General features: G+C 46.7%; 1 protein-coding gene across 7 annotated transcripts in view; it reads right to left on the bottom strand.

The window, feature by feature from the left end:
- The window catches only part of fhad1 (forkhead-associated (FHA) phosphopeptide binding domain 1), a 158268-nt gene extending 140782 nt beyond the window's left edge, over positions 1-17486 (bottom strand). For 5 of the 7 annotated variants that reach the window (XM_060852107.1, XM_060852114.1, XM_060852110.1 and 2 more), the window contains exons 1-6: positions 17382-17459; positions 13618-13721; positions 11896-12102; positions 6582-6861; positions 3285-3373; positions 701-934 (exon numbers count right to left, since the gene is read on the bottom strand). In XM_060852107.1, coding sequence (XP_060708090.1) covers positions 701-934; positions 3285-3373; positions 6582-6861; positions 11896-12102; positions 13618-13713 — 906 coding nt within the window. In that variant the 5' untranslated portion in view covers positions 13714-13721; positions 17382-17459. Of the gene's footprint in view, positions 1-700; positions 935-3284; positions 3374-6581; positions 6862-11895; positions 12103-13617; positions 13722-17327 lie in introns of all 7 variants that reach the window. The other 2 variants (XM_060852108.1, XM_060852109.1) reach the window with 2 other exon arrangements.
- Positions 17487-17603: the final 117 nt, after the last annotated feature.

The following is a 17603-nucleotide window of genomic DNA, read 5'->3' as shown; positions in this document are numbered from 1 at the left end:
TAAACAGGAGGAGAAAGTGAGGACTGCAGATGCTGGAGATCAGAGCTGAAAAATGTGTTGCTGGAAAAGCGCAGCAGGTGAGGCAGCATCCAAAGAGCAGGAGAATCGACGTTTCGGGCCCGAGCCCTTCTTCAGGAAGGCCTCATTAAACAATCTCACAGCAAGTTAAGCTAGATTAAGCTAGTTAAGATAGATTACTGAGTGACAAAGCAATCACTGGGTATTCAGGAAAGCATAAAGTAGACTTCAGTCCACAATCAGATCAGCCATGATCTGACTGAATGGCGGGAGATTTGATGGGCCAAATGGCCTACTCCCGCTCCTGTTTCTTATTTTCTGCCGTTCTCCTGGTTTGAGAAGCTTGTGTCAGACTGCTTTGGAGGCTGCGATGTGAATTATTAACATTCTAAACTGTGCAAACAGGGGTGACAAGATTTTGTCAACCTGTACAGGCGAATTTTATTTTATACCTTCTCTTTAATTTGGTGCTGTGACCAAACCCCAGGAAGCCAACCGAGGCCACTGCAGGAATGTAAACGTTACAATGAAACAAGTTAAAACGTGTCAAAATAAGCCTCTGGATAACTCTGGCCACCGCTGTACACAGATGGGAATCCTCTGAGCACTGGTTTTATCTCCATACATTTTATTCTGAACGCACCAAACAAGACACAGCGATCAAAGCAGGCAAACATAGTACCTCATCTTTCAATGTTTCAATTTGCTTCTGTTTAGCTTCAATGTCACAGCCGAGTGTCAGTAACTGCTGCGTGATTTCCAAGTCGCTCTGGCTGGGAGTCACCTGGGATAGCTGCAGCTTCAAGGCTGAAACCTCATCTCGCAAGCTGGCAATGACGGTGTCTTTACGCTTGGACTCGCTTTCGAAAACACTTAGACGGATTATTTCATCTCCCAGTCGGAGGATTTGATGCTCCTGTAATTTGAAGTCCAAACAACCAATTAGAGTCATAGAGATGTACCGCACGGAAACAGACCCTCCGGCCCAACGCGTCCATGGCGACCAGACATCTTAACCTAATCTAGTCCCATTTACCAGCACTTGGCCCATATCTCTCGAAGGCAGCAGTGGGTACTGCAGATGCTGGAGATTACAGTCAAGATTAGACTGGTGCTGGAAAAGCACAGCAGATCCGGCAGCATCCGAGGAGCAGGAAAATTGATGTTTCGGTCAAATGCCCTTCATCAGGAGTGAGGCTTTTGCTCAAAACATTGATGTGTCCTGCTCCTCAGATGTGGCCTGAACTGCAGTGCTTTTCCAGCACCACACTAATCTTGACCCACATTCCTCTAAACCCTTCCTATTCCTATACTCATCTAGATCCTTTATAAATGCTGTAATTGTACCAGCCCCAACCACTTCCTCTGGAAGCTCATTCCATACATGTGTGAAAAAGTTGCCCCTTAGGTCTCTTTTATAACTTTCCCCTCTCACCCTAAACCTATGCCCTCTACTTGAAATTAGAAATTAGATTACTTACAGTGTGGAAACAGGCCCTTCGACCCAACAAGTCCATACCGACCCACCGAAGAGCAACCCACCCATACCCCTACATTTACTCCTTACCTAACACTACGGGCAATTTAGCATGGCCAATTCACCTGACCCGCACATCTTTGGACTATGGGAGGAAATTGGAGCACCCGGAGGAAACCCACACAGACATGGGGAGAACGTGCAAACTCCACACAGTCAGTCGCCTGAGTCGGGAATTGAACCCGGGTCTCAGGCGCTGTGAGACAGCAGTGCTAACCACTGTGCCACCGTGCCGCCCACTGAGTTCTGGGCTTCCCCACCCCAGAGAGAAGACTTTGTCTCTTTATCCTATCCATGTCCCTCATGATTTTATAAACCTCTGTAAGGTCACCCCTCAGCCTCCGACACTCCAGGGAAAACAGCCCAGTCTATTCAGCCTCTCCCTACAGCTCAAACCTTCCAGCCCTGGCATCATTCTTGTAAATCTTTTCTGAACCTTTTCAAGTTTCACAACATCCTTCTGATAGGAAGGAGACCAGAATTGCACACAATATTCCAACAGTGGCCTAACCAACAACTTGAGCAAGGAAATTAAATGTTTTAACAGGTAACCAATGATCCTCTTGTGTGGTTGGTAGTGCCCCTACCTCTGAGCTAAGAGGCTCACATTTAAGTCCCACCTTCCTCTGAACAGGCCAATTAGGAAAATATCCCTAGCCTGGGTGTTATGAACCAGACCAAACCCCCTCAACACATTTGGAATACAGCCTAGACCTTAACTTTTCTTATTGTCAAAGGTAAGCGCCAGGTATTGTGTTCCGGATGCGATTCGATTGGTCAAACTACAAGGCTTGAAGCAAACACACTTTATTCACACACTATAATTAAAATACAGACAGAAGGATGGGAAATGGGAATAATTAACTCTATTGGAAAACTGAATAAAATAATAGATTTGTTAGCTACTGAATTGTCAACTGTTCCTATATAGTAACATCCCATTAACATACCCTTCACAAAGGAAAATTCAGAAAAATAGGTTGTCTCACATACAACTCCAGCAGCAGGAAGAGAACCCCAGTTCTTAGCTATAAACCGAGAGACGGAAGAAATAGCTTACGCACCTTCAAGACCCCAGTAGCTTCTCCTGAAAACTAATACTAAAAATCCCGGTTCTTTTGGAGTTGACCCCACCCATTCAGGTTGCTTCTATTATTCCAACATTTAAAAAAAAACCAAGGTCTCACAATCTGTTTATCTGACAAGTTTTCAATAGACAGCTCGGCACCTCTGCCTTAAAATCTCTCTTCAAAAACAAAACCCAGACAAAATACATAAAGCCACAGTGTTGTCATACTGGTCGGGAAAAATATAAACGTACACTTATATAGAACCTTTCACAAGCTCACACCTCAAAAATAAAACAAGTGAAACACAAACTGGAATAGAGAGAAACATAGGGAGCATAAAATCTTCACAGAAAGGGAACAAAATGAATCAATGACTCAGTTTGATCAGTGTTATATCCAATTGCTCAAAGCTCTTTCAGAGGGCAAGGTGGAGGGCAGCTGAAAGAGGGGTCAGTCTAGATGTTGTTGGATGATGGATGTCACAGAACAACAGTAGGGTGAGGCACAGTGGATGTGTGAGGATAGTGCAAGTGGGGAATGCTGTTATAGCATACCTCTGCCAGCAGGAGGAGCTACTAGCAGCAATAGCACTAACTTTGTGATGAGCAAAGTTTAGGACTGTTTTGGGGTTTGGGGCAGGAATTGCATATTTCTCTCACCTTCTCTTGCAAGAGCATTTCCTGGTTCTGAGAGTTGCAAAAAGGGACCCCATTTCCCACAGATCGACCCGGGGTATTAGTCCAGGCTCCTGTTAATGAGAAGGCAAATTATTATTCACGTTGCCACCACCAATAGCAGCACCACGTTCGTGCTCCCTACTTGCACAGATATCTCACGTTGCTTCATAATGAAGAACAAAATGTGGACAGTATGGGAGAAGGGGAGGAGAATAGAGAAGTTGTGATGAGGTTGTGGAGGAGGCTTTTGAGAAGGATTGTTAACGGAGGCAGGGAGGTGGGCAAGTGGAGGGGAGATTTTCCAGTGACATCAAACCTGACAAGGAGCTGTAAATGATGGAGGGTAAAGTTGGATTGGCAGTGTTGCAGGATCAGTGTACAAAAGGTATAAAGTACAAGGATGTTTAGACAGCCAGTGTCAGAGGAGAGGAGCATTCAGCTCAAGAGGGGGAATGCAATACCTTTATTAATTGACGTAACAGGAACAATGTTTGTCTTTGATATCAAGCTTGATTCCAGAATTTATAATCAAGGGTGACCTTCCAGGGCAGTACTGAGGGACTGCTACTCACTATGAGGTACTGTCCTGAGGGTAAGTTGTTCGATTAAGGCTTTGTGTTTGCTCAGGGCAGTGTTAATGATGAACATAAAGTTCTCTTATCTTAGGTAACATTCCTCTGTCAACTCATGTCACTAAAACAGATGGTCACTGATAGGAACAGGAGTCAACCATTCCACCCTTCAAGGCTGCTCCAGCACTCATTTCGATTAATAGCCTCAACCGCACTTACCTGCATAAGGAAATTTATCAACTTCTCTCTTGGAATATGCTCAATGATTGTACAGCCACATCTCTTTGGAGTAGAAAATCCATCTGATTGCAGCCTGCAGTGAACACTGCAGTATACAAGTAGAGATTATTTGATAAAGCAGAGCTCAGTGGCTGAGGTAGTCCAGTTGAGGAGCTAGCACAGCAAGATGGGCTGAATGTCACTCCACACTGTGACGTCCTTGTTTTCGATCAGAATACTTGCTTTCTTTACTCACACATGGGGCTGGTTTTCAAAATATCCTACAAGTCGGTTCTGCTATAACGCATGTTTCTTTGATGTGAATTGGCGAGAATGCAAGTGAAGAATTTCGACCATTATTTGTAAAATGTGAACTTTCCTTACCTGTATTGGCTATAATGTGATTCTGGTCCCATTGGTTTAAATAGTGCTGGAATTACTCAATTTTCTTACAACATGGGATCGCAAAGGAAAGGAATTATCGCATTATATCGAACAGACCGCACTTGCATTCTCACTTCTCACTCCAACCATGTGGGTTAGAACCTCTCAGAATGTTTCACAAAGTTATTTTAATTCAGCGGGAGAGACATCCGTAGTGTGGGCACAACCAGCACAGCAAGATCCAACAGCTGGTTGGGAGATGGGTGACCCTTTGGTTGGTTTTATAAGCTGAGGTTGGGAAAAGGGTAGAAGGTGGGCAGAATTCACAATGAATCGAACAGTGCCTTAAACTGAATTTATCCTTGCTTAATCTGAGCTGATGGAGAAAAGTATTCTTTGTACAACAGCTGCAGTGTGCAGAGTCCAATTGCTGCTGACCAATCATAAACTGGGCTCAGGAGACAGTGCTGAGGGAGAAAGCGCTCCCAGGACTCCCAAGGGATGATGGTGAATGGGTTCCCTTTATTATACTGGTCCCCCAACACCAGACAGAACACAGCTGGGAGCCCTGTGCATATGCAGCTGTTTTAAACCAAGGTGCATTACCCCTCACGTTCTGCATTGCTTCTTCTGGCATCATTCAGGTCAATGGCATAAATGAAAGGACTCTATTCCTAAAGGAAAATCCAGTGAAACTCGCAAATGTTGCATACTGGTCCAATTCCTCTTCGATAATGCCAAATGGAGCTCCCGAATTACCAGTACATCTATTTCCAGGTATTACTGGTTTTTCACCTGATTTCCAGGTTATAAGATCACAGACCAGAAACATTCAATCTTCTTTCTCCCCTCCCTCTTCTCTGACCTATCACCATTACCCCCACCTCCATCCACCTATCGGATCCCAGCCTCCTTCCTCCCAGCCCCAGCCCCTCCCATTTATCTCTCCACCCGCGGGGCTCCCAGTCTCATTCCTGATGAAGGGCTCTGCCCGAAACGTCGATTCCCCTGCTCCTCGGATGTTGCCTGACCTGCTGTGCTTTTCCAGCGCCACACTCTCGTGACTCTGATCTCCAGCATCTGCAGGCCTCACTTTCACCTGCCTCTTTTTTCTGCCTGGATGATGCCCGAGCTGCTGAGCATTTCTAGCCATTTCGGGTTTAGTTTCAGAATTCCAGCCTCTGCTGGATCTTACTTTGTAAGTAGGTGCCTTGTAGCCCTTTTGGAGTCAAACACAGGGAGTTCTGGAGCAGCCCAGAGACTCAGTCATACAGTAGCTGAACCTCCACTCCATAAAGCTCACCCTACAACAGAAGCTGCCTTCCTGGGCCCCTGGTAATTTCATTTTGGAAGATTCCTTTTGGACAGCTGGAGGTCAGACATGGAGTAAGTCCTGAGCTCTGTGTACATACTGCAGTCCCCACAGGGTGCCCCTCTGAACCAGTTGGTGGCGATGTGAGACCGTGGAAGCCCTACAGTGTGGAAGCAGGCCATTCGGCCCATTGAGTCCACACCAATCCACCATAGAGCTTTCCACCAACCCCATCCCTGTCATAGCCAATCCACCTGACCTGCACATCTTTGGACTGTGGGAGGAAACCGGAGCACCAAGAGAAAACCCACTCAAAAACAGCAAGAACGTGCTAACTAGACAGTTGAGGGGGAGAAAGTGGGTACTGCAGATGCTGGAGATTAGGGGCAAGATTAGTGGAGTGCTGGAAAAGCACAGCAGGTCAGGCAGTATCCAAGGAGCAGGAAAATCAATGTTTTGGGCCAAAGTCCTTCATGAGGAATCTTGTGCTTTTCCAGCACAACTCTAATCTTGACCACACAGACAGTCATAGAGTCATACAGCATGGAAACAGACCCTTTGATTCAACTCGTGGATTATTCTTAATTATCTAGTCCCATTTGACTGAACTTGACCATATCCCTCTAAAACCTTCCTATTCTTATATCCACCCAAATGCCTTTTAAATGATTCACCCGAGGCTGGAATCGAACCTGGGTCCCTGGTGCTGAGTATCACTGCTAACCACTGAACCGCGATGCCACCTTGATGAGGGCACTGGTTGCAGAGCCCGTTTTCAATGAGTGCTTATACCTCGTCTGAGAGTGGGTGGGCTGCTGCTGCTGCTGGTGCCAATGGGGGGTGCGCTGGTCACTCGCTTACTGCCCGCACTCGCTGCCCGCTTCTTCAGGGGCGGGTGAGGAATAGTTGCACTGTTTCCTTGAATCCAGCCGTTCGGACCGCTGCTGGAACTCTGAGTGGGCAGCCAAGGAAGCTGGGAGACTGCGACGGGGCAGGAGTGGGGCTGAGAGTCCTCGATGATCTGAAGGTGTCCAGGCCACGCTGACCGCTGACTGACCGGAGGGCAGAACATCTGACGGGAGGGGAGAGGAGGAAAAGAACATTTTATCAGGATAACAAGCAGGGTCGGCACTTGATAGCAGTCTGCACAGACTTGCCTCAAAATGTCCAAACAGCATCAAACACAAAGCCGTGGTGATGATGAACTGTAAGCAGGCTGGACATGAGAGGAGATGCCTTGGTGAGTAAACACCTGGAATACAATGTTCGACCCTGGTCACTCAGTCAAAAGGGAGATATTCATGGCAGGACAGAGAAAAATCAGAAGGCTCCAAATTCACATTCGCTTTCCACATCATCAGGGAAGACGTAGTTAATGTTTGGGCTTTTCCCATTGTGGAAGGATACCACAGTGTGGTAAGAGGCCATTCCATCAAGGCTGCATCTACCCTCCAAACAGTGTCCCTGTAGCCTTGCGTTTCCTATGGCTAATCCACCTCACCTGCAGATTTTTGGATGAGGAAATCAGAGCAGCTAGAGGAAACCCGCACAAACCTGGGGAGAGGATGTGCAAACTCTCCACAAACAGTTACCTGAGGGGAGAATCGAATCCAACTAACCACTGCACCACCCAGATCTCAAAGGAGTGCTCCGGATCCTTGAAGGATTTGAAGAAATAGATACCCCTAGGTTCAGAAACTAAAGCCCCTCAGCATGCGATTGCAGGTAGATAAAGCTGTTTAATAAACAGAGTCATACGGTACAGGCGTAAGGAGTTATGACAAAATTGTACAAAACATTATTTAGGCCAGAGTGAAGAATATTGAGTGTGGATGAACGTAATGATAGTGCTGGGAGACAACTTATAGGGAAAGACTGAATATACTGGGAGCAGCAGGTGCTGAAAAGGCGAAAGGAAAATGTAAGTGAGGATGTGAAATGATCAAAACAGTCCTGATAGAACGAGTAGGGAAAGGCTGTTTCCTGTGGCTGAGTGTCAGTGATAAGGGAACAGCAGTTTTAAATTTGCTCCAATCAAAAGGGACCAGACGAGAAGATTTTTGTCATGCGGAGGGGAATGGGAGAATGCTTTCCCACACTGAGTGGCTGTGGTAGATAACTGCACACTTCCGTCAGAAAACATACTGGATGAAAGTTTGAAGCTGAGTAAAGTGTAGGGCCTGTGGGGGAAGAAGAGGACAGTGGGATTAGTTTGAAATTGCTTTAACAATGAACCAGTTCAGGAACAAAAGGCCGAGAGGCTTACATCCGTGCTGTAACATTCCATGATTCTGTGATAAACTAAGACAGGTCGAATAATTTTCTGTAATAATATTGCAGACCAGTTTCACTACAACCTACTATTGGCCTGGCATTGCTTCTACAGTAAATTCCACACACACCCTGCCATCTGCCCACAGAGTTCCACACAGAACACACCAGATGGCCTCCTTCTTTAGAGACCGCAATTTCCCTTCCCACGTGGTTAAAGATGCCCTCCAACGCATCTCGTCCACATCCCACACCTCCGCCCTCAGACCCCACCCCTCCAACCATAACAAAGACAGACTGCCCCTGGTGCTCACCTTCCACCCTACCAACCTTCGCATAAACCAAATCATCCGCCGACATTTCCGCCACCTCCAAAAAGACCCCACCACCAGGGATATATTTCCCTCCCCACCCCTTTCCGCCTTCCGCAAGGACCGTTCCTCCGTGACTGCCTGGTCAGGTCCACGCAACCCCCCTACAACCCACCCTCCCATCCTGGCACTTTCCCCTGCCACCGCAGGAACTGTAAAACCTGCGCCCACACCTTCTCCCTCACCTCTATCCAAGACCCTGAAGGAGCCTTCCACATCCATCAAAGTTTTACCTGCACATTCACTAATATCATTTATTGTATTCGTTGCTCCTGATGCGGTCTCCTCTACATTAGGGAGACTGGGCACCTCCTAGCAGAGTGCTTGAGGGAACATCTCCGGGACACCCGCACCAATCAACCACACCGCCCTGTGGCCCAACATTTCAACTCTCCCTCCCACTCTGCCGAGGACATGGAGGTCCTGGGCCTCCTTCACCACTGCTCCCTCACCACCAGACGCCTGGAGGAAGAACGCCTCATCTTCTGCCTCGGAACACTTCAACCCCAGGGCATCAATGTGGACTTCAACAGTTTCCTCATTTCCCCTTCCCCCCCCCTCACCCTAGTTCCAAACTTCCAGTTCAGCCCTGTCCCCATCACTTGTCCGGACTTGTCCTACCTGCCTATCTCCTTTTCCACCTATCCACTCCACCCTCTCCTCCCTGACCTATCACCTTTATCCCCTCCCCCACTCACCTATTGTACTCTATGTTACTTTCTCCCCACCCCCAGCCTCCTCTCGCTTATCTCTCCACGCTTCAGGCTCTCTGCCTTTATTCCTGATGAAGGGCTTTTGCCCGAAATGTCGATTACGCTGCTCGTTGGGTGCTGCCTGAACTGCTGTGCTCTCCCAGCACCACTGATCCAGAGTCTGGTTTCCAGCATCTGCAGTCATTGTTTTCGCCTCTGCCTGACCTGTGTCAAACCGCCAATGTTGACATCATTCTCAGAGATTCTACTTGGTCCTCTCCCCTCACTTTCTCAGACCTGGTGATCTGGTTTGGTGGAATTCTGAAGAAGAGCCATATTCTAGTCAAAACATTAGCCCTGTTTCTGCCAACAGACCTCCTGAATCTCTCCAGCGCTTGCTGTTTTTCAGTATTTATAATTGTTGGTCTTGAAAATAAATAAAACCCAACGTTTTAGCTATTTTACTGTAGAACACAACACTGCAGTTAGTGTTTGTAATATGTGGATGTACAACAGAACTGGTGTTGCAAAGTGACAGGTCACAAAATCAATGTCTTTTTAAAATTAATTCTTTCATGGGATGTGGGTGTCGTTGGCAAGACCAAGTCTGTTGCCTGTACCTAACTGTCCTTGAACTAAATGGCTTGCTAGACTATGTCTGAGCACAATTAGGAGTCAACTACATTGTTGAAGGTCTGGATGCAGGCCAGACCTGGGAAGGATGGCAGATTTCCTTTCTTGAAGGACATTAGTGAACCAGATAGATTTTTTTTAACAGAAGTTGGTGATAATTTCATGACGCTATAACCGACATTGGCTTTCAGTGACATATGGAGTTTAATTTAGATTAAAATGTGAAGTGTTGCGTTTTGTAAAGGCAAATCAGGGCAGGATTTATATAGCTCATGGTAAGGACCTGGGCTGTGTTGCTGAACAAAGGGACCTTAAGGTACAGGTTCATAGTTTCTTGAAAGTGGAGTCACAGGTAGATGGGATAGTGAAGAAGGCCTTTGGAATGCTTTCCTTTATTGGTCAGAGTATTGAGTACAGGAGTTGGGAGGTCATATTGTGGCTGTACAGGACATTGGTTAGGCCACTGTTGGAATATTGTGAGCAATTCTGGTCTCCTTCCTATCGGAACAATGTTGTGAAACTTGAAAGGGTTCAGAAAAGATTTACAAGGATGTTGCCAGGGCTGGAGGATCTGAGCTTCAGGGAGAGGCTGAACAGGCTGGGGCTATGTTTTCCCTGGAGCGTCGGAGGCTGAGGGGTGACATTATAAAGGGTTATAATATCACGAGGGGCATGGATAGGATAAATGGACAAGGTCTTTTTCCATGGGATGGGGAAGTCCAAAAATAGACAGCATAGGTTTAAGATGAGGGACCTAAGGGGCAACTTTTTCATTCAGAGGGTGGTGTGTGTATGGAATGAGCTGCCGGTGGAAGTGGGTATAATTGCAACATTTAAAAGGCACCTGGATGGGTATATGCATAGGAAGGGTTTAAAGGGATATGGGGCAAATGGGACTAGATTAGGTTGAGATATCTGGTCGCATGGATGAGTTGGACCGAAGGCTCTGTACATCTCTATGACTCTGTAACTCTATGACCTTCAGTTTTCTTCCAAGTAGGAACAGGGAGACATGGTGACACACTGGTTAGTACTGTTACCTCACACTGCCAATGGTCTGGATTTGATTCTAGCCTTGGGTGACCGTGTGGAGTTTGCATGTTCTCCCTGTGTCTGCATGGGTTTCCTCCCACAGTTCAAACGATTAGGTAGATTGGCCATGCTAAATTGCCCATATTGCCCAAGGATATGCAGGCTAGGTGGATTAGCCATGGGAAATGGTGACTGACTGGATGGGTGATGGGTCAAATGCTGTTTGGACGGTCAGTGCAGATTTGATGGGGCTCCACCTGCACTTCGGATTCTATGATTCTGCAAATATTTTTCTGTAAATATGAGCTTGCCTGGGAAAGTTACCAGAAACCATCATAATCACACAATGCTCAAAAACAGCTCGGCATAGAGTGAGCAACCTCAGCTTGGGGCAGCGTTTTGGGAGCTCCCACCTTGGTACTTCTGGCTAGAGCAGGGAATATTACTAAAAGGTGATGATCTTGATCAGTCTCCAGTGACTCAGGCCGGAAAGTGGGCTGATATTCAGATTGATTAAATATAGACGCAGTGCTGCCCTCAGACAGAGAGGTACTTTCTGATAATGACAATATTCACACGTGAAGAATAGCCAGTCTGGAAAGGAACACAGTGCAAAGGAAAAACAAAGACTTGTATTTACGTACCATCTCAGGATGCCTGAAAGCACTTTACAGCCAACTGAGTACACTTGTACAGTGAGGTCACTGTTGCATTGTAGCAAACTCAATAAATATTCCGCACACAGTAAAGATCCCACAAACAACAAGCTAATGATCTTTTTTGATGCTTAAAGATTAGCTAGAACACCAAGAAAATTCCCCCTCACTGTTCTCAGAAATAGTGCATCAGAATCTCTTAGGTGCACAAAAACAGCAAGCAGAACCTCTGTTTGATATCTCTGTCAGATAGTGCAGCACACCCTCAGTGGGAGAAATAGCCTGAAGTGGGATACTGCAGAGGTCATGGGTGTACCCTCACCCTCCTGACACAGAGACCGGTGCGATACCTGGTAAATCAAGGCTGGACCCTACCACACGCCACTGTCTTCAGAACATTCACGGTGTCGTTCCAACCCCACAGCACCTTCTGTCTGAATGCCCCACTCACCGAAGGAACAGTCTCCACCAGCAACTCATAGGTGTCACCCCCAATCCCAAAACGCAGCACATCTCCTGGTGCCAGTCTCACCGCTGCGTTCTGGATACGGCAGTCATTCACAAACGTTCCATTTGAGGAATTGAGGTCCTGGACAACAAAGCAGTTCTCAGAGTCGTTCAACTCAATCAGGGCGTGTCGGTCATCAATCCCTCTATTCTGAGAGAGAAAGATTCAATGACAAACTGTAAGTGAATTTATTCAGCAACTTCAATAGTCAAAACTCAAAGTAGGACAGAGCTGTGTGGCCTTTTGAGCTGCATCATTCAATATGACCGAGGTTAATCTCACACTCAGTGAGACTGGGCCTCTCCAGCTGCTGGTTTCTGGTAGCAACAACAGGAGGGGCAGTGGGTGAGAGGCAATGTGGGCACATTTACCCATGTACCCAATACCTTGGTTCATTGCAGTGATGTAAGAAAGGTGCAGATTTTTTTTTTCATCAGTCATTTCTTGCCCGTCACTAATTGCCCAGAGGCCACTGTGGGTCTGGGGTCACATGTAGGCCAGACCAGGTAAGAATGGTGGTTTCCCTCCCTAAAGGGAGGACATTAGACACTGAAGTATATTAGTAAGTCAACTTTTTTTTTACCCCAATAATTGGCAACGGATTCATAGTCATCGTTAGACTCTTACTTCCAGATTCTTTTAAAATTGAATTCAAATTCCACCCCTGACCATGGCAAGATTCAAACCCAGGCCCCAGAACATTAGTTGCGTCTCTGGATTAACAGTCCAGTGATGATACCAATAGGCCCTCACCTCCCCTGAATGGATCAGTAACAGTTACTGGCCAGTAATGTATTGTGCGACAGATAAACGATGCGCTCCCAAGTATCTTACTGGGAACAGCCCATGAGCTCAGTGGTTAGCTCTGCTATCTCATAGCACTGTGGATCCAGGTTCAAATTCACCCTCAGGCAACTGTCTGTGCAGAGTTTGCACATTCTCCCTGCGTCTGCGTGGGTTCCCTCCGGCTGCTCTGGTTTCCTTCCTCAGTCAAGTGATGTGCAGGTTAGATGGATTAGCCATGGGGAAAAGGGGAGGGGGGGTGGGTCTGGGTGGAATGCTCTTCAGAAGGTCAGTGCAGATTAGATTACTTACAGTGTGGAAACAGGCCCTTCGGCCCAACAAGTCCACACCGACCCGCCGAAGCGCAACCCACCCATACCCCTACATTTACCTAACACTACAGGCAATTTAGCACGGCCAATCCACCTGACCCGCACATCTTTGGACTGTGGGAGGAAACCGGAGCACCCGGAGGAAACCCACGCAGACACGGGGAGAACGTGCAAACTCCACACAGTCGCCTGAGTCAGGAATTGAACCCGGGTCTCAGGCGCTGTGAGGCAGCAGTGCTAACCACTGTGCCACCGTGCCGCCCACAGTGGGCCAAAGGGCCTCTTTCCACACTTTCTAGATGCTATGATTTGCGGTCACAACGCTTCTCAAAATAATGCCTCCAATTTTTACTGGCCCTTCAGATTAAATCATGGAAAGTTTAAATGTGTGAGACTTAAAGGTTGCCCCAAGCCTGACTAATGTTTTGAGGAATTCTGAAAATGTGTCACCTGACTGTGTCCACCAGCATGCTGCAGCCCCTCTCCCTCTCCCCCCTGTTGTTCACCCCTCAGGGCTGTCCCACAGTGTTTAGTAATCAACATTCCTCACCTGCAAACACAGGTTTGATTCCTTGAGTCGTCCGATGGTTGTTGTCTTGGTTTTAAGTGTGTAAATCCCATTGGAAAATTTCAGATAACCCTTCATCCCAGTGCCTAACACATGGGAATAAATGAGAAATGTTAACAGTACCAGAAAACGCTGCTCTTCCAAAGTGGGTTATCTGAAGAAGGCCTGGCATACATATATGCCAATTAATGCTTTGATACCAGAGCAGAAAAAATAAAATGACACCAAAATGCCCCTTGAATAGGCCAATGACATGGCATTTAACAAACCAGCAAGAGGGATCAGTACCATCACCACAAAGTTATGAAATTACCTCTTCTGATGGACAAACATCAGACAGGACCCTGTCAGAAAGCACCCCCACCCCAAACTTCTTCAGAAATAGTGTGGAGGTGCCGGGGTGGACAAACTCAGAAGTCACGCTGCACCAGGTTACAGTCCAATAGGTTTATTTCAAATCACAAGCTTTCGAAGCACTGCCCCTTCATCAGGTGAAGTCATAGATTTGACGAATCTGACGAAAGAGCAGTGCTCTGAAAGCTTGTGATTTCAAATAACCTGTTGGACTGTAATCTGGTGCAGCATGACTTTTGACTTCAGAAATAGCCTCAGAATCTCCAAGTAATGCTTTAGGAATAGGAATCTGCACAATTACCAGTTCTGTCAAAAATTGTACCAATTTTCTCAAGATAGATTCTCATTTTATTTTATGAAAAATAATCTTATTTTTCATTTTGAATCATTAATTCATGACCATGCTTTCATTGTTTTAGACTGTGGGAGAGGGAGAGGAAAGAGGTTTGGCTCTGACAAAAGATTAGATTACTTACAGTGTGGAAACAGGCCCTTCGGCCCAACAAGTCCACACTGACCTGCCAAAGCGCAACCCACCCAGACCCATTCCCCTACATTTATCCCTGAACCTAACACTACGGGCAATTTAGCATGGCCAATTCACCTAACCTGCACATCTTTGGACTATGGGAAGAAACCGGAGCACCCGGAGGAAACCCACGCAGAATTGAACCCGGGTCTTTGGTGCTGTAAGGCAGCAGTGCTAACCACTGTGCCACCATGCCACCCAAAAATTTCACCAAATGTTGTCGGGTTCCTTACTCAAAGAAAAGTTGATGTCTCAGAACATTTAGAGTTGGCAATAAGTGAGACTTTAGCTGAAAATGTGTTGCTGGTTAAAGCACAGCAGGTTAGGCAGCATCCAAGGAACAGGAAATTCGACGTTTCGGGCCAGAGCCCTTCATCAGGAAACAATAAGTGAGACTTTACCAAAACTACCAAATCCCTGCAAACAAATACAGGACTCATTCATTTAGATCTGGATGATTATGACAATTTCTTCCTGCATTTCTCCTTTTTGGTGTGAGGATGGGGTGGGGGGGGCTGCAGGGTCCAATCTGCACATCTTGCCTCTTTCCTTATGCCTGAATCCACACAGCAAGGTTCAGAATATCCAGCTGTGGATGGAATCTTGGACAGTCCCTGGCCCTGCTCTCACAAGAGTCAGCGGAAAATCAGGAAAGGATTCCTGGTTGAATGGACAGTACTCCAACAACGTCCTCCCTCTTAGTGCAGAGGAGCTGAGATTAGCCAGAGATGACTTGGTCAGGCTCAGTAACCCAGAGCAGTGGCTGGGATATTGCTGCCCCATCACTCCCCTCTGTCCATGATAATGCAATCTGTTACTGTCAGAAATAACTGTACAAACAGAAATTGCCTGAGAAATGGTCCTTGCCGCCAAACCCCAAACCTGCCCACCCTATCCCAGTCTGGGATTTCACAGAATGGAAGCCCCCTGTCTGATCTACACATTCATTCAACCATGGACTGTCTGCACAAACTCACACACTGTTCACACACAGTCTATGTTCACACACATACTTCGTTCATACACTGTCTCCACACACACTCCATCTTTACACACACAGTCTCAGGAAACCAATCCCAGTCTACCGAGTCGCTCAGCATAGCTGAGTCCCACCACTCCAGGTGATACCCTGGTGAATCTCCTCTGCACCCTCTGAAGAAAGATATGGGTTGCAATGAAGGACTCTCTTTCTCAACCTCTGCCCTTGCCTGAGGCATGGTGACCCTCAGGTTAAACCACTGCCAGTCATCTCTCTAATAAAAGAGATAATTAGGGGTTTAGATATGGTTGACCATGAGAACCTTTTTCCACGTATGGAATCAGATATTACGAGGGGGCATAGCTTTAAATTAAGGGGTGGTAGGTATAGGACAGATGTTAGGGGTAGATTCTTTACTCAACGAGTCGTGAGTTCATGGAATGTCCTGCCAGTAACAGTGGTGGACTCTCCCTCTTTATGGGCATTTAAATGGGCATTGGATAGGCATATGGAGGATAGTGGTAAAAACAATGACTGCAGATGCTGGAAACCAGATTCTGGATCAGTAGTGCTGGAAGAGCACAGCAGTTCAGGCAGCATCCAACGAACAGAGGATAGTGAGCTAGTGTAGGTAGGCTTTGGTCGGCGCAATTTCGAGGGCCGAAAAGCCTGTACTGCATTGTATTTTTCTATGTTCTATGTTCTAAGAGAGCAGCTCAGTCATCTTCTAGGGCGATGGGGACTTTAGTTATACAGTGTCAACCAGAACTGCACATAATATTCCAGTTATGGCTTCTCTGCTCTTGTATTCAATGCCTTCACTAACAGAGACAAGTATCCCATATTCCTTTTTAACCACCTTATCTACCTGTCTTACTGCCCTGAAGGACCCATGGGCATACACACCAAGGTCCCTCTGATCCCATGTACTTCTTAGGGTCCAACCATTCAATGTATCCACTCTAGACTTGAGTCCTCCCAAAATGTATGAGTTTATAATTTTCAGGATTAAACTCCTCTTTGTTATTGCTCTGCCCTTCAGATGAATCTGTTCATATCATCTTGTAGTCTAAGATTTTCTTCCTCATTATTTACCACAATACACATTTTTATGTCATTATAAACTTAGCGATTATACCCTCAACATTCTTGTCTAGATCATTAATGTATACTACAAACAGCAAGGGAGCCCACACTGAACCCTGTCCTTCAGTCATCTGGAAGCTGTTCTATGGCCAGACACAATTTGAAAATTAATGTCACACAGGTTCCACTCACACATTCACATTCCATTCACACGCAGTGTACACACTCAAACTCCTCTCTCACACACAATCCTCTCACACCCAGTCTACACACACACACTCCACTCACACCTGGTTTACACACTCACACCCCACTAACACCTGGTTTACACACTCACATTCCACTCACACCTGATTTACACATTTACACTCCACTCACATCTGATTTACACACTGACTCTACTCACACCCAATTTACACACTCAAACTCCACTCACACCTGATTTACACATTTACACTCCACTCACATCTGATTTACATGCTCACTCTACTCACACAGTTTACACACTCGTACTCCATTCACACCTGATTTACACTCACACACCCCACTCACACCTAGTTTATACACTCACTCTACTCACACCTGATTTACACACACACTCTACTCACACCCAGTTACACACTCGCACCACTCACACCTGATTTACACACACACACCCCACTCGCACTAAGTTTATACACTCACTCTACTCACACCCAGTTTGCACACTCGCACTCCACTCTCAGCTACTTTACACCCACCCACCCGGTGTACAGACTCCCTCTGTGGTCTCAGGACGTTCCCACCGGGCACTCGCACCGTTTTGCCGGGTTCTCGGTTCCCCAGAAGCCGGTTGTCGCCGAGTTCCGTCTCTCTCCGTCTGTGTCTGTGTTGGAGCAGCGTAACCAGCTCCATGGGAACGGGGAACTCCACCCCCAGAGAGGGAGGGGGAGAGAGAGAGGGAGAGAGGAGGGAGAGGGAGAGAGGGGTGGAGAGAGAGAGGGAAGGAGGGGGGGGGGGAGAGAGAGGGAAGGAGGGGGG

This window comes from Hemiscyllium ocellatum, chromosome 37, assembly GCF_020745735.1.
Source record: "Hemiscyllium ocellatum isolate sHemOce1 chromosome 37, sHemOce1.pat.X.cur, whole genome shotgun sequence".
Taxonomy (NCBI): domain Eukaryota; kingdom Metazoa; phylum Chordata; class Chondrichthyes; order Orectolobiformes; family Hemiscylliidae; genus Hemiscyllium; species Hemiscyllium ocellatum.
This window is presented reverse-complemented; position numbering and strand designations above follow the sequence as displayed.